This window comes from Brachypodium distachyon, chromosome 2, assembly GCF_000005505.3.
Source record: "Brachypodium distachyon strain Bd21 chromosome 2, Brachypodium_distachyon_v3.0, whole genome shotgun sequence".
NCBI lineage: Eukaryota > Viridiplantae > Streptophyta > Magnoliopsida > Poales > Poaceae > Brachypodium > Brachypodium distachyon.
Window position 1 is genome coordinate 41,195,390 of NC_016132.3, and position 25,496 is coordinate 41,220,885.

The 25,496-nt window shown below is 43.2% G+C and overlaps 4 protein-coding genes across 5 annotated transcripts; 1 reads left to right on the forward strand and 3 right to left on the reverse strand.

The window, feature by feature from the left end:
* Positions 1 to 213: 213 nt before the first annotated feature.
* LOC100827878 (peptidyl-prolyl cis-trans isomerase CYP59) lies at positions 214 to 2,417 on the reverse strand. Its single transcript, XM_003566731.2, has one exon. It carries the CDS (start codon positions 2,415 to 2,417, stop codon positions 1,176 to 1,178), a length of 1,242 nt encoding a protein of 413 aa, XP_003566779.1. The 3' UTR covers positions 214 to 1,175.
* Positions 2,418 to 4,861: 2,444 nt separating this feature from the next.
* On the reverse strand, positions 4,862 to 6,917 carry LOC100828186 (F-box/FBD/LRR-repeat protein At1g13570). 2 transcript variants are annotated; one of them, XM_024459604.1, is made up of 3 exons: positions 5,838 to 6,917; positions 5,597 to 5,740; positions 4,862 to 5,418 (listed from the first exon to the last, which is right to left on the reverse strand). In XM_024459604.1, exons 1-3 carry the CDS (start codon positions 6,765 to 6,767, stop codon positions 5,074 to 5,076), a joined length of 1,419 nt encoding a protein of 472 aa, XP_024315372.1. In that variant the 5' UTR covers positions 6,768 to 6,917; the 3' UTR covers positions 4,862 to 5,073. The 2 variants fall into 2 exon arrangements, with proteins under 2 accessions (XP_024315372.1, XP_003566780.1); XM_003566732.4 differs by having other exon boundaries at positions 4,862 to 5,499.
* Positions 6,918 to 12,333: 5,416 nt separating this feature from the next.
* On the reverse strand, positions 12,334 to 15,795 carry LOC100834005 (ras-related protein RIC1). The gene is made up of 8 exons (XM_003569164.4): positions 15,632 to 15,795; positions 15,076 to 15,148; positions 13,818 to 13,865; positions 13,653 to 13,700; positions 13,493 to 13,564; positions 13,257 to 13,412; positions 13,057 to 13,160; positions 12,334 to 12,744 (listed from the first exon to the last, which is right to left on the reverse strand). The coding sequence occupies exons 1-8, from the start codon at positions 15,643 to 15,645 to the stop codon at positions 12,648 to 12,650; spliced, it is 612 nt and encodes a 203-aa protein (XP_003569212.1). The 5' UTR covers positions 15,646 to 15,795; the 3' UTR covers positions 12,334 to 12,647.
* A 414-nt stretch (positions 15,796 to 16,209) lies between these two features.
* On the forward strand, positions 16,210 to 24,620 carry LOC100834315 (RNA cytidine acetyltransferase 1). The gene is made up of 25 exons (XM_003569165.4): positions 16,210 to 16,536; positions 16,640 to 16,811; positions 16,929 to 17,051; positions 17,231 to 17,404; positions 17,536 to 17,646; positions 17,738 to 17,871; positions 17,953 to 18,046; positions 18,136 to 18,234; positions 19,619 to 19,755; positions 19,837 to 19,931; positions 20,059 to 20,182; positions 20,287 to 20,374; positions 20,500 to 20,599; positions 20,685 to 20,737; positions 20,923 to 21,099; positions 21,192 to 21,229; positions 21,433 to 21,520; positions 22,024 to 22,203; positions 22,299 to 22,407; positions 22,603 to 22,672; positions 22,754 to 22,901; positions 23,330 to 23,458; positions 23,548 to 23,673; positions 23,823 to 23,888; positions 24,012 to 24,620. Exons 1-25 carry the CDS (start codon positions 16,340 to 16,342, stop codon positions 24,255 to 24,257), a joined length of 3,078 nt encoding a protein of 1,025 aa, XP_003569213.1. The 5' UTR covers positions 16,210 to 16,339; the 3' UTR covers positions 24,258 to 24,620.
* The last annotated feature ends 876 nt before the right edge of the window (positions 24,621 to 25,496 follow it).

Sequence of the window (25,496 nt, forward strand, 5' to 3'; positions counted from 1 at the left end):
GTCTTGACTGATAATGGAATCACGGGAGGAAATAAACAGCATTGCAAATTTTCTTCACTGAACATAACTTTTGGACTCAAGTCACTTAAGCCGGTGAAATTATACTCAGTTCCGAATTTAAATCTTAAAATCTGGATTCAAATTGTTTTGGTATTCTTATGTCTGCAAGCTCAATGCTAAGAACCATGCGAACGGAACCTTGGCTCATCTGCAAGGCTCATGGTTTTTCAGCCTACCCATCTGAGTTCAGTTTTTTGGATTGGGCATCTGGTGTCTGCAACGTGCACGGTCAATGGTACATCATGCATCCTACCGTCCGTGAGATGTAAGTGGACAATGAAACTGTTTGGCAATGGTGTTTTCTGGGACAACTGGTGAAACTGTTTGGCAATGGTGTTTTTTGGGACAACTGGTGAAACTGTTTGGCAATGGTGTTTTCGGGGGCAACTGGTGGATATATGGTTGGTGGTTTTTTGTTTTTGTTTTTGCGGTCAGGTCTATAGTTGGTGTTAGAAGTTCGAAATGCCTCCGTATGCTGCAAATGATATTAAGTCGTAGTTTAACTTAGTTTATACTCCCTCCGATTCATAATAAATGCAAGATATTTACTACAAATTTGTATAAAATTCCTGACACTAATTATGAATCGGAGGGAGTATGTCTTTGCCGTAACTATTAGCAAAATTGAATGGCCTTTTCGAAGTATGAAAATTGCATCGGTATTTTTGAATCTGCAAAATTACACTGGAATATATACCTAATTAATAAAAAATAGAAACATATTTGTATTTCTTATCAAGTGCAAAATGGTCAGTTCCAATTGACAGCAACAGGTTAATTTGAGATTGTAAAATGAGTTTGCTGCAAGATAATAATATTCTTGTCATCTGATTTATCCCTGCCATATCGATAACCTCCCGGTGGCTGTTTATAATATGGGTGTGGTTACCTAAGTTGCCTGATTTGTAAGCAAAAAACTTAAATCTAAATTGACGAATCAGAGTCCTATGTATATCTCATTCCATCCTTCTTTTCTGATCTTCCGTTTCAAATCTTAAATCACAAATCATCTCCAACGGCTAAAGAATCAACTTAATTATCTCTAACCAAGAATGAGACAACTTAGCACAACTGTTATAATATTCACCGTCTTCCTTGTTTCTGCTCCTGCTTTTTTATTTTCTGTTGCCATGATCATTGTATCTATCCTGACCATTCACTTTTTGAATTTTTCTTCGACTAGCATATCGATCTTGCTGATGGGCACCGGGCTCCTGAAAGACCATATCGTAACTTCGACGGTTATTGCAGCCATCTCGTTGAGTGTTCTCATCTTTTAGAACATGGCCTTTGGTTTTTCGCTCAACACCTTGATCTCTATCTCGACCACGCCTGAACCAACCATCTTTTTTTGCACCTGGTTCGCTATTTCTGAACTGACACCACAATTTTGAAACGCTTTGACTGAAATCAACATGGATCCTCCGGTCGTCAATGAGACAGTTGTCCATATCGACACGTGAACGTTCACAAGCTTCTTTTGTCTCAAATTCAATGAAGGCATAGCACAAGCTATCTCCAGTCTTGTAATCACGAATTATTTCAGCTGATTCCACAGTTCCAAATCGAGAAAAGATTGTATACAAATCTTCATCTCGTGTTATCGGATTGAGTTTGGCTACAAATAAGACATTGTCCGGTGGTTTGACGTCAGCGTCTGGAATGTCTCCAACACTTTCAAGGATCACTGCGTTAGCATGTGCTTCTTTGGAGCGGATCATCTCCTCCAGCTGTTTAGGAGTCGTTGTTTCATCGGAAGGCATCCAACCGTCGTCTAACCGCTCTTCTGCAACCTCATCACGTGGCTTCCCAATGGGAGAACTTTCAAGAATAAATTTAGCAAGCTGAGGAGGATCACTGAATGGATCGTCCAAGATATATGTATGCTTAATCCTAATGTCCTTGAATGGTCTTTTCCTGTCATCAACATATGCTTCATTCATCTTCTTCAGTGTGTCAAGACCTTCAGCAACGATCCCAAACACGGTGTGTTTATCATCAAGGTAGTCAATATCGGCGCGCAAGGTGATGTAGAACTGCGAGGCATTGCAGTTTTCACCTGCACTTGCCATAGCAACCGTGCCAATTCGTGAATGCCTCAATTTTGGGCGGATCTCATCACTGAAAAATCGAGCTTGATCACCATAAAGGAACTTGTACACAGAATCACCTCCGCTGCCTGTTCCAGTTGGGTCCCCGGATTGTGCCAAGAAATCCTTCTCCACTTTGTGAAACAAACACCCCTTGTAATACTTCATCTTGCAGAGCTTGAGAAAGTTCCTGGTGGTGAGGGGGCAGCAAAAGGTGTGGAGATCCACCGTGATGTCGCCCACGCTGGTGACAATTAAAACCGACATGGCCTACAGCACGCCTCGAGTAACGCAGGGTGGACTCTCGGAGCGCTTCCCGCAAGACCGGGCCGGCAGCGTAGAGGAGTGCTCCGTGGAGGGACCGGGGCCTGCCGCTGCGGGAACTATGGAGCGGTAGTTTGAGGTGGGGTTTGTGCGATACGCAGGTCCTTTTATTGACTCCATTGATCGTATTCGTATCCGAATAGGATACGTTACGGGTTCCCGAGTTAAAGAAGGTTGCCGTCCAAGCTGTCATCCAGTTCTACCTCAAATCGGACTTGAGTCAATCTCAAAAGAAAACTCGAGTTAATCTTGATTTATTTTTGGTAAGACGAACCGGAACCCTCCTGGATCATGGAACGGAGGCGTGGGCGAGTTCGAGGCGCCGCGATGGAGAAGCCCTAGGCAGAGGTACTGTTGCTGCCGCCGCCGACGGAGGCATGGACACCGGACGATCGTCGTCAACCCGGAGGCCCGGAGGGTATCAGGGACGCGACTGGCATATCCATTGCTGACAAGCTGGTTCGAGGTCCTTCGGGTACAGAGACTGGATGGTGATGCAAGATGAAAGTACAGCGCATTTGCTGAAGCGGAACTCCCCTTTGCTACATTCTTGGAAGAGAAATAGTGTATTTACTGTAGGCCTTGTGCACTGGAGTATTGTTCTAGCTCGGAGTGTCCATACTGTAGGGTAGGCCTTGTGCACTTGTATTCCTCGTGACACGAGAAGGTTTATGGTTAACGAGTTCTGTTCAGTGAACAAAAAACATGGTGTTCCACAAAGTTAAGTTGACAGTTTCAGTTTACTTTGTTGAACGAATCTCTCTGGAGATTCTTGTGAGTGAAAATAGCTGAGACAAGAATCATATACATGGTACATCAGGGAGGTGATGCTACTGTTATTTTGCAAAGCAAATCAAAGTGTCTCAAGAAAATAAGATGAAGAACTTGCAACAATCTTTAGGAAAATACAAAAGGCCAAAGGGTATTATCATGAATAACTACAAACAACCTTCTGTTTTGCAAAGCACTGAAGCGATAAAGAAAGTGACCAGGTGTATTATCTGAAAAGAAGTTTCAGGGAAAGCGGAATGCATGAAATAGACTGAAGCGATAAAAAATGTTGTGAAAAAAATGGTACTCCCTCCGTCCAACAAAAGATGTCTCAAAGTTTGTCAAAAATTGGATGTATCTAGACATGACTTAGTGTATAGATGCATTCAAATTTAGTTAAAGTTGAGACATTTTTTGTTGGACGGAGGAAGTAGGATGATATAATTATAATCAGCTAACTAAAAAACCTTCCAGAACCTTCACAGCGACAATAGAGCATCAGCTAATGAAGACAGCATCCAGAAAAATAGCATAAATGTTGAGACCAGGGAAAGTGTATTATCATCACAAAAAGAACTTCTGTCAAACCAGCTCTGAATCTGTAGATAGCATTGATTTTTTAGCAAGAGTAAAATCAATCTTTTCAACGAAATGTCATCCATGTTATAGCATAAATAGTACTCCCTCCGTCCCTAAATTGAACTAAAACCTTGACACGAATTTAGGAACGGAGGGAGTATCAATGTACCTGGAATCCAGAAAATGACATCAATGCAAACTAAGGTGGAACTCTATGCGTAGCGACACAGGATAACGGTTTGCAGCAGCCACGTCAGCAAAACCTGCCAGCTCGCACTCCCTCCGATCCTTAATAAGTACTTTGGATTTAGTACAAAGTTACTAAATCCAAAGCAGTTATTATGGATCGGAGAGTATGTGACAAAAATGGGCCAGTTAAAGGAGCCGGATCTTCCATTTACCAGTTCACGGGCCTACACCAATAGTGGGGAGCTCATGTACTGTTGCTGCACTTTACATTGAAATAGATAACCAAAGCATGCTAGAACGAAGAGTTTTTCCATGGCACAAATTAATATAACTTGATAGTACTTTTTGGAAGGAAAAAAAAACTGAATGTGGTTGTCGCCCTATGGAAACAAGATAAATTAATAACCTCGGACGATAAAAGAAACATAACTGAATGTCATAAGTCATAACAGACATATGGAACTAAATGGGGATTGGGGAGGTTCACTGTCATGAGTAACCCACCATGAACCTGGTCAAGTCCAAGTACCTGGACCAGTTATATGGTAATGCTGGGGCCTAAACATAAGCTTATCCAGCAATGGTTAAGAATGTCAACGGCATGCTACCAAAGCTCAAGAAAAACAAAAAAGAAATAGAGTACATGCAATCATCACCATGATGCATGGGATAAGTTATCCCTAGAGATTGTCTTGTGTATATGCACATAACTTGATTTCTGCAAAGGAAAAAAAATCTCCAAAGATAGCTGAGTTGATGGAGGTATGCAAAATTAAACAGGATTCAGAATCTGCATGCTACGGAATGCAATGCCTAGTGATATATATATATATATATATTGAACAAAATTTGGAAAGGTAACTCTGAATGAACCAGTAGGCAACAACATAACATGGTAAATTGGTAAGTAATAGTAGCATTTATGAATGAACCATCGACACAGCTAAGATATCTACACAATCTTAGAACCAGGTATCTAGCTACCTTCTAGTTCATCGGTCAAAAGGGTTATCTACGCAGAGGTATATTTGTCCAGATCAGGAAGGTGCTTGCAACCTTTTCATTCGCCCTCATTACTGAACTGAATATCATTGACCTGTTGAGGAAGAAAAGGGTCATTGACCAGAAGATCAGATGACTTATGGCAGTCCCAGTCCTGCTGTGCTGCAGGCTCCACAAGTAACACCATACAGCATTGACCAGTCTCAGTGTGAGACAGATTTGCAGTGTGAGAAGCTATAACCCTCAGAAAAGTCTTCATTACATCCAAGGAAGCAAGTTTTTCATCAGACACCACAAGTGTCAGTTTTTGCATTGCCTTTGCTGTACCGCAGAAGTTCTTGAGGAATGAAGTCTCATATCGATCCCCAAGAAACTCATGGAGAACCAAATTCTTGATGTGTGACTGCAGACATTGAATATGATCAAGATTCTGCAAGAACTCTTCATGGGGTATGTCAGTGGATTTAACTGCTGTTGCAGCAGACTGCAAAATCAGGAGCAGTTGAAATAAAGAATGATCAAGCTAGAGATCAATGACGCAAAAAATGACTGAATTAGCTTAATGTCAGTATATATGTTACCTGCAGGTGGCGGGTCTCAATGTGTGGAAAGCATCTGAGGAAGCTGTATAGCGTGTTTACTTCACTGAAGGCACCCAAATTCACCTTGACTGCCAATATTTTGACACTTGGGACTGAGGCGTCTGGACTTTCTTTTGTGTCAACCTGCAATGCAATGCACAAAAGGAAAGATCATGAAACCACATTACATGAATATCAAAGTGACTGCAGGCATGAATAACATGATACTAGTTGGGAGCACCTTGATGACAGTCGACCCAATCTTCAGGCCATGTTCGCCTGCATCCAAGTAACCAAGCACTTGTAGCCGAGGTGCAGACGCCATGCTGATTCTTAAAACTTCACACCCTCGCACCCACGCCTTATGCAGGATAAGTCTCTCCAAGAGCGGCGCGTCCATGACTGCAATCTCTAGCGCCGCGTACTTACAGAAGAGCACGCACCGGAGGCTTTGGCCGCGGAGGCGCACAAGTTGGGGCATACCTCTGCTGCAGACAAGCAAGAGCTTCTCCAGCAGGGGGCTGGAGGCGAGCATATGCTCGAGGTCCTTGCCGGTCATGCCGGTCATGAGGAGGCCGAGCTCCCGGAGGTGAGGGAAAACGGCACCGCCATCGGGGAGGCCCGCGATTTCCGGGAGAGCCCAGAAACCGAGGTAGAGGCGGCGTAGAGCCGCGCAGCCGAAGACCTCGGGCGGAAGTATCATGTCCATGGGTATGGGCTGATTAACCAGAACGAGACCATGAACGTCTCTGGCGGCGAGCAGGCCCGACCAGATATACAGCTCGTTCAGGTAAGACTCGAAGCAGCAGCACGAGAGGTGGACGACGCGGAACGGGCCCGGATGCTGCGCCAATACGCTGCCGATGGCGGCGAAGTGCTTCTCTGAGATGCGTTCCCCGGCCTCACGGTCGCGGGCGGGGACGAGGTGCTCGTCGTAGAGGACCAGCGGGGCGGAGTGCCAGACGTGGTGCCAGCGGGAGGACACGCACCTGGTACGGGCGGCATCCTTGACGGGCAGTCGGGAGACGATGTCGCAGAGGATTTCGTAGGGGAGTTCGCTGATGCGGTCCTCGCCGTCGTAGTCCTCCTCGGCTGCCGCGGAGAGGGAGCCGGCTCTGGAGACGGAGGGGATGGGGAGGCATCCCATGACGGTGTCGATCACCAAATTCATGGTGGCGAAAGGACCTGAGCGCGGAGGAGAATGAGAGAGAGGGTATTCGGTTGGAGCGGAGGAGACGGTGGTTTTGGTGGAGGCGGTGGATGTTGGGGACAATGGTACGCCGGCGGGAGCGAGCCGTGCCGCTCGGCGAAAGGAAGTGGAAGACGCGGACGCCGTTGGTCCGGGGCACTACTAGTACCGTATATAATTATTTTAAAATTTTAGGAAAATGTTTTTGAAACGTTTATAAAAAAAATCGATACCTTGAACCATTTATAAAGAAATTTAAATGTGTTAACTAAAATGATCATCAATTTCGAATAGAAATGTCCACGAAATTTTAATATCTTTTTATGATGAAAGATACAAATATTTCCACAAATTCCTTGAACCGTGTTTCATCGTCGATGTTAATATATGTCAAATAAAATGTCCACGCATTGTACAAAATATTTTTTTTTCAAATGTACGGGGCCAAGCTTATAACCAATTCCGTCGGCACAAGGTTGTGGCTCTTGGTTAGATCAACACCACACAAATTCAGTCCTTCGAGTTAAACGAAATAAAGAACCAAATCGCGGTACTTTCTCAAGTCTGATTGATTTCAGTCGTAACTTATATTCATCCATAATTCCTGAAGTCAACTATCACACAAACAACCCGATGCGACCATGTTCTAGCAAGACAGTCTGCAATGTTCGTAAAATGACAACGAGGTAAACACAAACAACCTGGTGTTAATCATGTCCTATCCTAGTAAGAGGAGTTTGCAACTAGAAATCTAAATGGGTCAGATCGGATAATTTTTTTTATTCGGAGCGGAGTGGATAACGATCCGATGCGGATTGTATCGGACTACGAATTCTGAGCAGAGTCGGACCGAATATGGACAAATATCATCGAATAAATAACAGGAAGATGACATAATTTTAGTTCCACCATATAAAAAACACAAGCAAAATATTTTTATCTAAGATTTCCTATTCGCAATAAGCAAAGTGTAGTATGAAGCGTTCAAAGTCACAGTTCACACCAACACGACAACAACAAACAATGACGGGAACAATGCAACCGTTGGCATAACAAGATACGTATCCCGTGAAGGCTTTCTGATGTGGTGGTGCATCCGTGTTGTTCATGCCATAGATACCAACCCTAACAGCCTCCAATCATCCTCAGATCACGACCGTCTTGCACCTAATCCGTCGGACTGGTTTGATTATTGAACCGGCTGATCGGCCCACCGCCCAAACCCATGTGTGTCTCCCATCAATACGAGCTCCCCCTGACATTCATGCAATCTAAATTAAAGACGTGTTGTTGAAATCGGTAACGCAAGCTATCCTGTCTTACGTGATGTCGGTCTTTAAAATTCCTAAAACTACTTGTAAAGGAATAACAGATGTGGTATCTCAATTTTGGTGGGTGCTGATGACAAACCGGAAACACATGCATCGGTTTGCCTGGTGGAAGCTCTGTGTCCCTAAGAAGGAGGCATGGGATTTCATGATATATAGTCTTTCAACCAAGACATGTTGGCGAAACAAGCTTGGAGATTAATTGATAACCCCGGATCTCTCTGCGCTTCGGTGATGCGTGCTAAATATTTCCCAGACGGTAGTCTACTCCAAGCTACTTTCGGGAAAGGTTCCTCTTTTACCTGGCAGAGTATCATGGCAGGAGTTTGTACCCTCAAACTTGGCCACATCTGGCACGCAGGCAAAGGGGATCAAATTGATATTTGGCATGATGTTTGGCTGCCCAACTGCTCCACCAGACAGATCATTACGAGGAGGCGGCACCAGATGGTCTCCAAGGTCTCTGAGTTGATAGATTCGGCAACTAACCAATGGGATGAAGCTTTGATCTGCACTCTGTTCTAGCCTATAGATGTTAACAGAATCTTAGCTGTGCAACTTCCATCTTTCGATATGTAGGATTTTGTGGCGTGGAGCTTGACAAAATCAGGGACCTTCTCAGTCCGATCGGCTTATTATGCCGAGTGGGAGTTCCAGCATGGCCCCAAATTGCGTCGCACCGATGGTATGGGACCGGTCGCTGATCATAAAGCCTGGGAAGTTAACTGGAGTCTCCGGATGCCGGTGAAAGTGAAGATTTTCATGTGGAAAGTCCTGCATAGAGCTTTGCCTTGCCGCTCCATACTTGCGGATAGGCATATGAAGACATCTCCTGCCTTTCCTATGTGCACGGATGGGCCAGAAGACATTGCTCATCTCTTCTTCAAGTGCATGCGTGCTAGAGCTGTGTGGGAGGAATTGGGCCTCCTGGATATCATTGATGAAGCTTGTCTGTTCGATCGGTCTCGCTCAGCGATAATGGAGTTCCTCCTCTGCCATCCTTTCCGATCACCATTTCAGGACAACCACATCACGGAACGCCTGGCTATTGCTTGCTGGTTTCTGTGGTGGGTGGGATTGGCGGAGATGCATTGACAAGGCCTCGGGAGGCTCCTTGAGGGTGGCCCGACCTTTCGGTGAGAAGGATACATATAAGTACGATTTGGGCGGAAGTTGATGTTGACGACCCGACTACACCGAGCACACGAACGATGCGTCTTAGTAGTCGCTACACCAACTTCCTGTGGTTATCGACGGAACGTACTGAAGGAGCCGTCGACCTGAACACGAAGTTCCAATTCCTGCTAGCAATCGAGAACAAGTAAGACTCGAGATAAAGCAATCTGAAATTGCAGATGCAAATATGAGGTACAATAGTCTCAAGTAGACGAGTATCAGGGTGGTGTTCTGATAACCGGTTCCGCAGTAGGTCTAGCCGACACTGGTGTGAATCTCGTGAGTTGCAACAAAGGCAAACTTTTACTAAACAAAACCCAACTCGCTAAGAGAGGGGTGGCTGCTCTTATATAGAGGGGAAGGTGGGCGAAGGCGTGGGCCCACACGAGGTCTTCTCTTCCCATGACTTAAATGGCTGAGCTGCTCTTATTCTTGTTCCTAGGGAAGGTGGGTTCCCGGGCCGGGGGCGCCTAAGGATGATGCGTGTTCCCGAGCTGAGGCGCCCGCGGATGGCGATGATGCGTGTTCCCGGGTCGGGGCGTCCGGAGATGATGCGTGCTTTCCCTGCCGGGGGGCGCCGGGGAATGATGCTGCTTTTCGGGCAGTGGGCGCCCAGAAATGGTGCTGCTTTCCGGACCGGGACGCCTGGTGATGATGTGCTCCTATAACTTGGCCCGTCATTCCTAATCAACATAATAGCATCTGATTTAGGCAGCATCATATTCTCATTTAGATTATCCATGTTACCAAGAAACGAAACTGCCTGCTAATTTAATTGACGTGCACGCGCGTGAGTAAGTGGTCCATAATGGTGCCGAAGGTGCAGCGGCAGTATCTTTAGGTGGGATGTCCTCGTCATGCATCCACGGCGAGAAGCGCGAGAAGATTGGCACGCCGGAACGATCGTCATTCTCCATCAATGCCCTTGTGGCGAATTATGTGGGTGCCGCCTTGCCTAAGAGCTCCATCATTAGACATGGGTGGATGTGTCCACCGATCGACTGTGTGAAGCTGGATGTCGACGCCTCTTTTGACGCTGATACCCTAAGCGGAACGGTGGGCGCTGTTATCCGCGATCGGTCGTGTGAGTTCATCTCGACTGCGAATCGGAGACTGGTGCTATCTGCTGAGGCCCAAACTCTGCAGTTTGGTTTGGAGCTCGCCGCGCTTACTGGATGCCACCGCCTTGCGGTATGCTCTGATAACATGGACTTCATCCAGGCGATGAATGAGGATGGGCAGAACTCTCTACTGCGGCCGCCATCTTCGATGACTGCTCGACCTTGGCAGCCGGCTTCGCGAGGATTTCCTTCACGCATTGCCCGGGGAAGCAACATTGTGGCGCATGAACTGGCTTCTATGGCCAAGGCTTCCCCTCCCTCCTCCTGGTTTCACTCCCCTCCAACCTAGCATGGTCCCTCTCTTGCTCAAAGATGTAACTCTAATCACTAATGAATAAAGAGGGTCTGTTGCTGTACAAAAAAAAAGATCTCAGCTACACAACAAATCTAATCTCTCAAGGCATCAGGTGTGTCTCCGGCCCGTCAATACGAGCTCCGCCTGAACCAAACCGAAGTGAGCCGAACGCCCGAACCGACTGGGCTTTGGACACACAATCTAAATTAATCACATTAGGGCTCAGATACACAAAAATCTAATCTCTCAAGGCAGTAAGCATGCATTGCATGCCCATGTTATACGAGGAACGAACCATTCATGGCCCTCGTGTTGCATGATGGCTGAGGCAATCTTGATCATGCATCAAGTCTGGACTCTCTGGAGAATGCCAATGGATGAAGTTCACTTGAAATTCATGCATGTCAGTAACGATAGAAATAAATCCTTGATCATCTATGCATATGCCATGCCATGTCTATGCTCGCTGCTAATTAACCTGCTTGCGCTCGGTGCCAGCCATGGTCATGGTCACCAGCAGCTAGCATGCGAAGGAAACGCCACGGCCCACGGGGAAATACCAATCCGAGAGGGCTTGCCACGTCGGCCTGAAAGATGGGTCACACCTGTCATAGGACGGAGGGGGATTAGGGCCAAAAATTAAATGGGGTCATTAGTGACGGAAGTATTGCTAAACAGGGTCAAAAAACAGAAATTTCGCTAAGGCTTTGTTCGGCACTAGACTCTTTAGGGTGTTTTTTATGATGTTATGCACTGCAAATTGAAAAACACTAGAAATCTTAATTGTTTGTTTGATAGGAAGGGTTTAGAGGGAATTATTCCTAGCCCCCCCCCCCCCCCCCCAAAAAAAAAACACTTCATTAGCCCGAAGAAGTGCTCGAGGGCTGTGATGCTTCTTCTCTAGCAAACAGGGTCGTCTAGGTCTGGGCGTGCCGCCGGCGCAAGAGCACTGGGACGGTTGACGACGGCGACACTGTTTCAACCAGGGGCGAGGAGTTGGGTAAATCTAGCCTAGCGACCAGCTACTGATCCAAACGTTCTTCGCTCTAGGTTTGCAAGCTCGGCATTCGCTTATAGTCGGTATTGGCCCTCCAATGATTCGATGAAAAAATAACACATGTAATAGTAGGTTATGTTTTCATAATTACTTCCTCTGTCCAAAAATAAGCGACGTTGATTTGTATAAGAATCTATGCAAATCACGTCACCTAAACCCTAGAAAATACTGTAAATGATTTGTTAGCATTAAATGCAATGAAGTCTAATCTAATACTAATAAATAGGTCGATTCTTAAGCAAATTTGAAAAGCCTTTTGCAGATGCCCTTATGGTCACCACATAAAGGTTGTTAGAGCGTCTCACAAAATAAAAGTTTGTTAGAGCGGAATCCGCAACCGTGGTTCTCATACTGCTTGTTAGAATAATTGCAACTGCATCTTGATTTATGAATACTACAGGTAACGGGACACGAGATTTGTTCTCGACGTGATTTATCTCTGGGACTTTACGAACGCTTCTCCTTAGATAAGAAGATTGTTTGAGTTTTTGTTTTTTTGACAGTGACCATCTTTCATCTTTGAATTCATACAACCATAAAATCATCACAACTCCGCTCAGGCAAGTTCGAATTGGAGCAGCGAGCAGGTATGAGTTCACTCATTTAATGATCGCCACAACAACATCACCAGCATTTCCTTAGAGCATGGTGTTTGTGCAAATGAGAAGAATAATCGAATTAAGTTTTAGCACAAACAACCACACTTAAACATAGGAATATGAACAGTCAGCTAAAACAGGCCGCAGTATCTGCTGCACTGTTGCAGTTAGGAGACATATAAAGCTTCTTCCAACATCCGACACGATAGTAGTAGACTTAATATACAGGGGAAGAACAACCAATTGAGTTTTGCTGCGCGAGCACTACTGTGATCCTGATTGCTGATCAAGAAGAGCAGCAGCCGTTCTGCTGAGCAACAGGTTGACCTCGCATTTGGACGGTCGCTGGCTTGCTAGCGTTTGCAGCTGGTTGACTTGCCATCCTATTGAAAAGAGGAAGAGAATTGAAAAGAGGAAGAGAATGGGAATAAATTCTTATAATTCAGGTGAATTTAGAAGAATCAGAAACCATGGTGTATCATCCACTGCATATCAGAAGACACAAAAAAGTTCTCTACATGCAGATGTAAACAATGTGCATTGAGTGAGAAAAATGTGATGCATCATAAAGCTTGCTGCAGCTATATGAAACGCATTTCTCTGAGTTGCATGATTTCTTTACTGCAAGGTTCTATCAACTGTGATGCATCCAGAATGAGCACGTCTAGAAAATGAATGAAGAATCATCCTGTTACCTGTTCTTTATCTCTGCTGCCATGGTCATAAATGCCTTCTCCACATTTGTTGCATCCTTGGCACTAGTCTCAAGGAACGGTATTCCAATCTCATCAGCAAGGGCCTGTTATTAACAGTTTACATGTATGTGAATTTAACATTGCATTGCATCATTTGTAGGAAATGCATGCAAGGGTAAAAGGGTGCACAAAAGAATTACCTTGCCAGCCTCGTAAGAAACTACCCTGCTCTCAGCCAGGTCGCATTTGTTCCCAACCAAAAGCTTGTTCACATTTTCACTGGCATACCTGTCAATTTCATTCAGCCACTGCTTGACGTTGTTGAAGCTCTCCTGGTCAGTCACATCATAGACTACCTATGGAGCATAGATATTACTATCAATCATGTGTATTAATGTAGTGTAGATAGATAATGAGAACTGTCAAGAAAGCTTACAATGATGCCATGGGCACCACGGTAGTAGCTGCTTGTGATGGTCCTAAATCGCTCTTGGCCAGCAGTGTCCCACTAAAGTATAAGAAAAATGGACGCATCAGAGCTTAAGCTTCTAACTGGCAAGGTAAATGAAGATCCTTTGATAAAATGGTTTACTTACAATTTGCAGCTTTATTGTCTTTCCATCTTGCTCAACGGTGCGGATTTTCTAGCAAGTCAAACACAGTGAAAATGCTACCCAAGAGAAACATGGTGCATCTGTGCATGCACAGCTGCTACACAAAAAAATTCAACCTCATTTAATCTCGCAAAGAAATCAACTTACAAAATCAACACCAATAGTACTGATATAGCTCTCCAGGTATGAATCATCCTGTAAAGTGTGGTAAGCAAGATCATCAGTTTTTCACATTAAAGACAACAATGTGCTAGTTCATACAAGTTGATAAAAACAGCAGCACAGCTGCCATCACATGATCACAACAAAGTTAGGTAGATGCTCTTCTGGTGACCTAGAATCCTTACTGTTTCCATTTCTCACTGAGCATTGCTGAGATTTGAGAATATGGAGAACAGAAACTTGGACATAAAACTGTTGATTTGGTTAGTTTCTGGCAACACATGCTAGGCTCTGCTTACTTTTACAGTAATGTTACTTTAAAAATGTTGAAACAATGTGCTTAATAGAGAAAGTAGACAACTTGACAAATGACAAAAAATAAATAATACCATTCCAAATTACTACACAAAACTAGCCAGGCCAAATTTCAGTAGCTGGTCTAATACCACATTTGGGTGAGTAGTTCTCGTTGAACTGCAGGGAGATCAGTCAATGATAGTACTATATTTCTAATTCTGGTTAGAGTACTGTTTGGGTATGTGGGAAAGGTGTACTGTTCCCAGGGAGACAATTCTGGAAAATCCGACAATGATATGGGTGATGATTTCTACAGTTCCACCAAAGGATAGATAGAATGGCATGACTTAGGTCTGCCTAAAACAATAAGGACTGCTTTCAACTTTGGCCGTGTTAGAAATCCAAAAAAAAAAATGCTGGAAGAATTGGGAGTTTGGGACAATGTCGATTCTGGATAAGATTGCCATCTTAGGTCTGTGTATGCAATTATCTTCTGAGTTTTACTTGCTTCGCAGACCACCATGTAGTGTGATCACTTTGTGCTCAAGCTCCAACAAACCCTGCCAAATTATTGGGGGTGTTACCTAACAATTTGGCAGGATCAGTTGGGGACAAACAAAACATGCACGATATGTTACAAACATAATAATAATTTGGCTCAGGAATGACAACTCTAATGCCACAGATAATATGATTAACACCATGCTTTGGAGAAACTCTATTACTCACTAGACAACTGCCTAGTGCCTACTGCCCATGCACGTTGTCTCCTTGTGATAGACTCATAAATCCTAACATTTGAATGCGTGAGAAGATTTACTTGGGTTTTGTAACGCGATGTGGATTCAAACTAAAACAGAAGTATCTCTATTCTCCAAAGCCATAGGCATGTAATATATACAAGAGAACAGTTTACTGAAAGAGATGGTGAGGAAGCAACCCTTACCGCAAACCTCAGCAGCAGGCAAGACTTTCCAACGCCTGAGTCCCCGATGAGCAGCAGCTTGAAGAGGTAGTCACTGCACGCAATCACGCAAGCATCTCATCAGATAGTTTCGTGCATCTCGCGACAAGGTACTAATACATGCTACTAATCCAATCAGCGCATCAACGCGTGGAGACGACACAACTACACATCTAAACAGGAAAAAAAGACCACAACTTCCAAAACTACTCCGTAGGATCATCGCGATCGTGCCATCCCACGTATGAGGTACAAATCTGTTCGCCAACGACGAAGAGAAAGTAACCCATCCGAGGATCGGCTCTCTCCAGCAAAGATGGGGACAGACAACCGCCCCGTACAACTAGATCCACGACCGTACAAAGCAAGAGCAGCGAGCTCGCAGATCCACGACCGGGCCACGAATCGGCGGCCATCTGCACGGCCGAAACGACGAGATCGGCCGCCTCCCAAACCCAGCACCACACCTCCATCCACGGCAGATACCAGAAAACCAACCGGGTAGGTAAGACAGACAAGAGGGGGAGAAGGTCCGTACTATTCGGGATTCATGGCGGCGGCGGCGGGGGAGTCCTCCTGGTCGGCGGGCGGCGGCAGGCGATTTCCTGGGAGACGAAGGGCGACGACCGAGGAGGAGGAAGGTGAGAATTTGGGGAGAAGTTGTGGGGGAAGCGAAGGAACACGGGAGGAAAAGAAAGCGATTAAAAAAGGTTAGGCCTCCGGCTCCGGGGTTGTCGAGTGGGGCACGTCTCGTGGAGTCCAGGCCACCTTCCATCCAGCAATGCCACGACCGCCCTGGCCCGGCGGTGGTTGCTTGCTTCGCGAGTTCGGAGTCTCCGCTACGCGGGGACCACATGGGCGTCGGCTGGGCTGACTTCCTCTCCCTCGGTAAGGTTCGAAAGGCCCCTCTCCTTGCCGGGCCTGTGAAATGAAGACCTCCCACAAATATGTGGGCTGTAACTCGTTACCCAACTGTGGGCCGCGGTCGCCCAGCCCAATCCACAGCAGAGCGCTCTCACGGCGAAAGGTAGGGGATCTGGACCGTCGAACCTACCCCGATCTGACCGTCCACGCTCGTGCCACCCTTGCTTTGCTTCCTCTCTGGTTCATATCACCAGGCGGACGCCGGCCGGCAGTTGGAAAACCCTAGCAAAACCCCTGCTCCCAATCCCTATTCGCGCGAGGCCGACGACCCGTCTAAACCCCTAGACAGAACCGGCGAGCGGCGGCGGCGGCGGAAGCGAGGATGAGGAAGAAGGTGGACGAGCGGATACGCACGCTGATCGAGAACGGCGTGCGGCAGCGGCAGCGCTCCATGTTCATCATCGTCGGCGACAAGTCGCGCGACCAGATCGTCAACCTCAACTACATGCTCTCCAAGTCCCGCGTCAAGTCGCGCCCATCAGTCCTCTGGTGCTACCGCAACAAGCTCGAGATCAGCAGGTACCCTACCACCATCTCAATGGCGTTGCCGCTGCTGTTGGATTGCATTGTAGAATTGGAGATGACCGGTCATTTTTTGTTTTGTTTTTGAATTATACTATAGCCATAGGAAGAAGCGCGCCAAACAGATAAAGAAGCTCATGCAGAGGGGGCTCATGGACCCCGAGAAGGCCGACCCATTCTCCCTCTTCGTGGAGACCTCAGACATCACCTACTGCCTGTACAAGGACTCCGAGAGGGTTCTTGGAAACACATTCGGCATGTGCATACTTCAGGTATCGGTTCAGGCTTTTTTTATGGAAGTATCGGTTCAAGCTTGACTTCTGTGTTTTGGTTCTAATGTTTCTATGGTACTTGCATGTCACTGAAACTACTTTGTGTTTGCAATGTAGGACTTTGAGGCGCTAACGCCGAACCTTCTCGCGAGAACCATTGAGACTGTTGAGGGTGGTGGTTTGATCATCCTGCTGCTCCGCTCACTTTCCTCGCTAACCAGTCTCTATACGATGGTCATGGTGAGCTTGATTCTCTGTTGCAAGCCATTCACTTTTACTCACATGTGTGTGATCCCATTTTTGGCAGCAGATGTAGATATTTTTTAGCTACAATAACTACAATTAGTTTTTTTGCGCCCCCTCTTCATCCTGCTCAAGTGCTCAGACATACCAAGTCACATTTGTTCCTGTTCCAACAGGATGTCCATGAAAGGTTCCGGACGGAGTCTCATACTCTGGCAGCCGCAAGGTTCAATGAGAGATTTTTGTTGTCCATAGCATTGTGCAAAGCATGTGTTGTGATGGATGATGAGCTCAACATTTTGCCTGTATCATCTCATATGAAATTTATACAACCCGTTACAAACAAGGAGGTATGATTTTTTTCACTCTTTTTATTTCATATGCCCCTGATATTTTCTTATGAATGTTCCTTGCATTCTAAAATGTGATGAATCTCCTGGCCGTGTCAGTTTACTCATATAATTTGGCTACATGTGTTTAGGATTCTGAGGGGTTGTCTGAAAGGGAGAGAGAGTTGAAAGACCTAAAAGATCAATTTCGTGAAGATTTCCCGGTTGGTCCTTTAATTGGGAAATGCTTCACAATGGATCAGGTGCAGTTTATTTTTATATATGCTATCCAAATCTTCCCTAGACAAGCACAATCATTCTCAGCCATGTGTTGAAACTTAAAACTGGGTGCAGGGTAAAGCTGTCATCAATTTTCTTGACTCTATTTTGGACAAGTCCTTGAGGAGCACGGTTGCTTTGCTTGCTTCTCGTGGACGTGGGAAATCAGCTGCCCTTGGTCTTGCTATTGCTGGAGCCATCGCTGCTGGGTAATGCTTGACTTAACAAAGATAATTTTTTGTTACATATGTTCAGGCTGGCTAATTATTGGTAATGGTATGGCTTTCTAGGTATTCAAATATATTCGTGACAGCTCCAAGTCCAGAGAATCTTAAGACGTTGTTTGATTTTGTGTGCAAGGGATTAAATGCGTTGGAGTACAAGGTGTCTGTTCATTATCTTGATTTGCCGTTTAATAAAAATTTAAACATATAAGGTTGTCAAGATGTAAATATCTCATTTCCCTTTTTCAGGAGCATTTGCATTATGATGTGATGAAAAGTGCAGATCCAGAACTCAGGAAAGCAACAATTCAGATAAATGTTCATAAGCAACATCGCCAAACAATACAGGTAAATACTTGATTACCATTGCATACCACTTCGGTGTCCTTTAGGGGTGCTTAGCTTCATCCAGAAGCTGACTTCACCTCTTCAGCGTCTATACACAAAAGCATTCTTCTTCCAGGAAAATCCTTAAAAATTGCTCTTGCTTTAAGATAAACAATTGCCCTCCAAATTGTGGCAAGTAGTTTGATTATCGACATCTCAGGATTCTGCAGTGCCTAACAAACATAGTAAAAAAAAAAATCACATCTGATGGTTCATAAATATGTAATATGTTATAGTTGAGTAATCTGCTTTTAAATAACCCATCAACTGAAGGGATTCTGAGGGTTGGAAAACCTTACTCTATCCTTGCAGTTATTACTTACAATTATTATTTATGGAACATTCACTCATGTGATTTTTTGGCTGGTACTCCCTCCGTTCCGGTATATGGGGCTGTTCTCTGAGAAATCCTAGTTTCAGATTACTGGGCCGATCTCGGTTCAGAGCCATCAAGGCTTGTAAAAACGGCAATGCTTTAATTATGTGAATTAATTACGGGCAGAAGTAGGAACGTTTTGCTGTAACTACGGGAAGAGCTAACCAATCAATCACCTACCTCCCGGTAAAAAAAGGCACGTCCTGCTTTCTCCCCCCAATACAGCGCTGAGATGGTTCCACATGGGAATTATGACGCAATTAATTGTGCAAATAAATCATAGAGGAGAGCTAAACGAGGCCAAGCCTTGGTTAGGGTGCAAACGGAGAACGGCGTGCTATACCGGAGCGGAGGTAGTACTATTTGTTGAGCTGGAATTTGTCAAACATTCATGTATTAATGGCTCTTTAGTATGGCGTATGATCGTACTATGGTAATCACTCGATACTCCCCGTGTGTCAAAATGTAGGTCTTTTTTTGAATCTGTGATAGTAATAAAACCATTAATACACATTAAAACCCGACATCGACAACACTACAATTATATTAATAAATAATCTGTCGTGAAATATACTTTCATAATGTATATTTTAGTTTTATTTAAAAAGACATATTTAATTGAATTTGTTGGCCAAACTGTTCCTTTGAAGGCTATGTGAATATCTTAAACGATTATATTGTGAAACGAAGGTAGTAATATCTGGTTATGTGCAATGGCAAATTCAGTTTTGGTTCATACCTAAGCAAGGGTGGAACCCGAAATGAGCCTCACCTAAGCTGTGGGCTATAGCGCATCCTTCTCCCTTTGTACCTTTGATTTTCTTTCACAATTTGGTTCATAGGCTGAGGGATCTGTACCTGACCCCAGAATTTTTTAGTTTCCTCTTATTTGACAGACTTAATTTGCTCATTGAAAATCACTTTGCTTGGTATCAATGAACCTGGTTCACAAGCTTCTAACGTTTGCAGTATTTGAGACCACAAGATCATGCAAAGCTTTCTCAAGTTGAACTGCTTGTCATCGATGAAGCTGCTGCTATTCCGTTACCTATTGTTAAGTCTTTACTTGGTCCATACCTGGTGTTCCTGTCCTCAACTGTCAATGGGTATGTTTACCTTCAACTAATACTGTAGCATTAGCACCACTATTCATGAGGTTGATCATTCTTGATATTTCAATGTTCAAGGTATGAAGGAACAGGTCGATCCTTATCTCTGAAGCTCCTCCAGCAGTTAGAGTCTCAAAGCCAACCATCTGTTCCGAGTGACAGATCCAGTTCCAGTAAGAGTCATTTTAGTTTAATCTAAAGAAGAGCTGCGTGCATTAAAAAAAATTAATGCACTGCCTCCGAAAGAGCCTTCCGCACGTTTATATGCTTTACATTTGTTCTGTGTTTCCCCCCTTGTAGGTAGGCTGTTTAAGAAAATTGAATTGAATGAATCCATTAGATATGCATGTGGTGATCCTATTGAGACCTGGCTTAATGAGTTACTCTGTTTGGATCTTGCAAACTCCATTCCAAATATCAGTAGGTAAGCATCATCGGATTTTTGCATCTTATTGTACTCTTCTATCACATTACGGCATTCTTTTTGGAAATAGATCAAGTTTAACAAACAAGTTTGGTTTTCTTTAGGCTACCTCCCCCAGGTGATTGTGAGCTGTATTATGTCAACCGGGATACACTTTTCTCATATCACAAGGAGAGTGAAGTATTTTTGCAGGTATGGACTAATATCATCTATTTTCTTTATGCTTTTGTATTTGGTTCCGATATGAAAATAGTATGAATAGTATGACTGCATTACATGTCCATAAAATGGATATTATACTGTATCTTTATTTTCAGCGGATGATGGCACTTTATGTGGCTTCACACTACAAAAATTCACCCAATGATTTGCAATTAATGGCTGATGCACCAGCACATCATCTGTTTGTACTGCTTGGTATGTACCAATTGTTTGGTGACCATTGCCTGTTCAAGATTGTAACAATATTAAGCTGTATTGACATGTGTTCCTTATTTATTAGGCCCTGTCGATGAGTCCAAAAACCAGCTCCCCGATATTCTGTGTGTTATCCAGGTTAGGAACTTCATTCCTTTATTTCGAAGTTGTCTTGTGATGATGGGCCATTAGCTGGTTTCTTGAGTGCACAGTTAACAATTTTAACATATTGCATGAGGATAAATTCTAATGTCATGCTGTTTTGTCACAATAATTTGAGATGTTGGAGCTTGCTTTTAAATAGACTTACTTGGAATTGTCAGGTCTGTTTGGAAGGACAAATATCTAAAAAATCAGCTATGAAAAGCCTAAATGAGGGGCATGCACCTTCAGGTGATCAAATACCATGGAAATTTTGTGAGCAGTTTCAAGACAATGTATTTCCTAGTCTCTCAGGAGCTCGTATAGTGCGAATTGCTGTTCATCCAAGTGCCCTGAGGGTAAGGCTTTTTTTGCTTTTATGTTGCACACTATTCTGCTTGTTTTAACATCACTATCCATGTTCTAATTGCCCTCTATTTTTTTAATGCAGCTTGGATATGGTTCAGCCGCCGTGAGCCTTCTAACAAGGTCATTATTCTTTCTCTTCTTTATGGTCCATCTAGGAATTATTGGTGCCATCTGCCCAAAACTCTAAGCCTCCCTGATTGGCAATTAGTTCGCGTGAATGATCTCCATGGTGGCACTTGTTCACTATGCTCAACTGTCAGATTTTTTTTTTCTTTCAGTCTTTTCCTATTTATTAACATATATATTAAATTTGCATTTTAAAGCTACTATCAAGGAAAATTTATACCGTTCGCTGAAGATAAGGAGGATGTTGAAGAGCCCGAAATTAAGATTACTGAAGCTGCAGAGAAGGTTCTTACAAACTACTCTATTTATTCTATTCTTTTTTGGGGGATATCTTATAGCGACATGGATTAAAGTTGAACTATTATAAACTTGGGATAATAAATACACTTCTCTTGCTCCATCCTTAGTTAATATTTCTATAGGCTGGTTTAGATTTAATATGTTAAGTTAAACTCAAATTTCCAGTTTTATACTCCGTTTCAAAATATCTGTACATTTGGGTTTGTCATAGTCAAATTTTGTCAACTTTGACCGAATTTATAGGCAAAAAAACCACCTATGCAACACCAAACTAGTATAATTAGGACTACTATCAAATATATTTTCGTATTGCATTTGTTTGGTGTTTTGCACATCCTTCTGTTTGGTGATATAAGAAAGCAATAACAGTAATGATAGTGGACAATGTGCTTATGATTTAATGATCTGTTTGCTTCACATAATCAATATTTAATTTAATAAATACATTTCAGTTACAGCATATTCAAATTTTGCGTGTGCACTTGCAGGCTTCACTGCTAGAAGAGAGCATAAAACCTAGGGCAAATCTTCCACCACTCCTTGTTAATCTTCGTGACCGCCGTCCTGAAAAGCTCCATTACCTTGGTGTTTCTTTTGGGCTGACACAAGAGCTTTTCCGTTTTTGGCGGAAGCACAGCTTCTACCCATTCTATGTGGGACAGATTCCAGTAATTATCTAATCTGATCTGCTACGTCATGAGGTCTTTGTTCTCGCCTTCTTCTGTTCTTTATTGCATTAACTGATTTTCTTTTATGTTTCTAGAGTGCTGTTACTGGTGAGCATACTTGTATGGTCTTGAGCTCCTTAAATTGTGATGACATTGAAGCTAATGTGTCAAACAAGTGTGACTTTTTGGAACCATTTTATCAAGGTATGGCATGGGTTTTGTTTGATGTACTCTTAGATTTCAGTTTGATCAGCTCATTGGTTTTTTAGCTGCGTACAACAGGTCAAATAGATTGGTGTGTGAGCTAGTATTTCTTTCTTTTGTTTTAGAGCATGTTATTTTTTTTGTTAAGTAGCATACCGTTATTGAACTAGTTAAATTTCAATATGGTATTTTCAGATTTCAGACATAGATTCAGACGGCTTTTGGGAACATCTTTTCGGCATCTGAACTTTAAGCTTGCAATGAGGTATGTCTAACCTTCTGGGGTGTTTTTTTTTTTGGGCAAAAACGCAAGTTTTCTAATTATGTTTGTTTTTCATATTTCCAGTGTTTTGGCTTCCAAAATAGATTTTTCACATCATGAGCCCTCAGACTATGATACCAATATTACCTCGAAGTTATTGAAAGACGTATTAACCCCACATGACATGAAGCGGCTAGAAGCATATTCCAACAATTTGGTCGACTATCATCTGGTAAGAGTTTTGATGAAACAATATGAAGGATCTCTATTTTTTAATGTACCTGTCACAATATGTTCCTTATCTAGTACCTGTCGACATATTCCTTACTGGTCCTCAGCAACTTAACCAACCTCTGGCAGTTTGCTTGCTCTTCTTACCCACGCTGCAAATTATGGATCCTCATGTGCTTAGTTATTATTACATTTATATGACTGTTGTTATCTAGTTGTCCACAATTTTAGCTTTGTTGGTTTGATCTGAGGTTGTTATCTTCTTTGCGTCCTGTATAGCTTATCTCTGTGTTGCGAAATGTGTATTTTCAAGCAAACATGTAAGTTGATTGACTGATTTCTTTATGCGGTATAAAACTCTGTTAGAAGCCTATATATGGTTATCTGTGCAAGGCGCCTTTCCAAAATTTCAGTGTTTTGGTTTTGTAGATTCTGGATCTTGTCCCTATCCTTGCACATGAGTACTTCTCAGAGAAGCTTCCTGTGACCCTACATGGTGCCCAGGCTTCTGTTTTATTCTGTATGGGTCTGCAGGACAAAGACATAAGTGCTACAAAGGTACTCAACTTTATTCCAAGCAAAGACAGCATATTTGAAATTGTCATCCAAATGGTTGACAATTATTCTTGTGGTTTCTATATTGACAGGAGGAACTTGGGATAGAAAGAGAACAAGTTCTGTCTAATTTCATCAAGACAATGAAGAAGTTATATGGTTACCTTCATAACACCGCAGGAAAAGAAATAGAAGCAACCTTACCGCGACTTAAGGAAGTATGCAAAGAAAGTTGTTCTATTTTGTTATTTGCAATCATTTTATATTGATCAGCATGCAAGCAAGGATAAACACATCAGACGTTGTGCATGGCCTTTCTATCAACTTCATGCTTTGACCTTTTTGTGCTATATTCTGTTGTATTCAGATTGAAATGGCCCCTCTGAGCAGATCAATGGATGAGGACCTTGATGAGGCAGCTGAGGAAGTGAAGGTGAGATTTCGTTGATACAGCGCCACATTGCTAAATTATGATCTAATGGATCTTAACTCTTACAAACATACGATTTTCCCCACTGTGCTGCCTTTGGTAACCTTTGTTGTGGGCCTAACATAGGAAAAGAGAAGAGCTGCAGATGAAGCTACTGTGGATCCGAAGATTCTGCACAAGTATGCAATTGACAATGACGACTTCGAGGTTGAGAAGGCCCTGCAGAATGGGAAGTTGTCTGCAAGCGGAGTTATTAGTGTAAAATCCAGCAAGACAAGTGCTGACAAGAAAGAGAAGCGTAAAGAAATGGAAAAATCGAAAAGGAAAGGAACAGATAGTGGTAAATCCAAGTCAAAGAAAAAGAGGACCTAAAGTAATCACTTAAAATTGAGATTGTCTGATGGTTTGACCCCAGGTATTTTTGAAACATCAGAAGAACTCCGTTCCCCAGAAAGAACCAGCATAGCAGAAAATGCGAAGACTATTCTTCAAAAAAGAAGGGGTAAAAAGGGAGCAGTCTCTGGAGCAGAGGTTGTTTGTAAGCTCAATTTTATGGGCTATAATTTGTACATCAATCACAATGATACGTTGTGAAAGCTCTCTGGAAATCCTCCAGCAAAAACATTGCTGCAATTTTGAATTATTGTTTGTTTCATTAATTAGAAATATAGTTTTGCTTTATCCAGACTGCGCAACATTTATTTTGTTTGCCAAACTTGAGGATTAAGTGATGTACACTTGTGGTTGTTTGAAGGTTCTAAAAGAAGAAAATATAGTACTAATTGAAGTTACGTCGGAAGAAATGGGGTTACCGGATGAAAACCTAATCTGAGATGGCAGTTCTGGAGCCGGCAGCTAATCCTTTCGTGCGGACCACCTATTCCTTCTCTGTTCTGGACTTCTCGACGTTAGACCGATCGGCAAGTTTGGGATTTTATCAGACCCCTAAATTTAGAGAGAATTTCATATTTGCCGTTGAGAATTTGTCCGTATGTCCAAATGTCATTGAGAATTTGTCTATTTTTAAATATGGCACTCAAAATTTGCATGGAGTACAAACATGCCACTAACGTTAGTTGAGCAACAGTTGACCGTTAAGTCAATTTCATATTGACCGAAATACCCCTGGATCCATTGGTCAGAAAAAACAATGGATCCATTGGTCAGAAAAAACAAAACAAAAAGGCTGTTGTGGTTGTAATTACGGGCTTAATTGCTACATGTAGCCGCATGCAATTTTTGACCTGTTTACGTTTTAATGTTGCTTGGGAAATAACCACCGCATGCGTTGTCACTAATCAGAGCTTTAATCGCTGCATGCAAATCGTTAATGCCAAAGCTTTTATTCGGTCATGCAGTAGATTGCTCCTAATACGACACTTAACCTAGAAAATATTTAAAATCCTAAAATGACACTTAAATTGGGAAGGAGGGAGTACAACATAGGGATAAAATTGTTTTTTCATCTCTTACCTGACGGTCAACCAACGGTCAACTAACGGTAGTAGCATATTTGTACTTCATGCAAATTTTGGGTGGCATATTTAGACATGCGAATTCTTAGTGGCATTTGGACATACGGACAAATTCCATGGCAAATATGAAATTCTC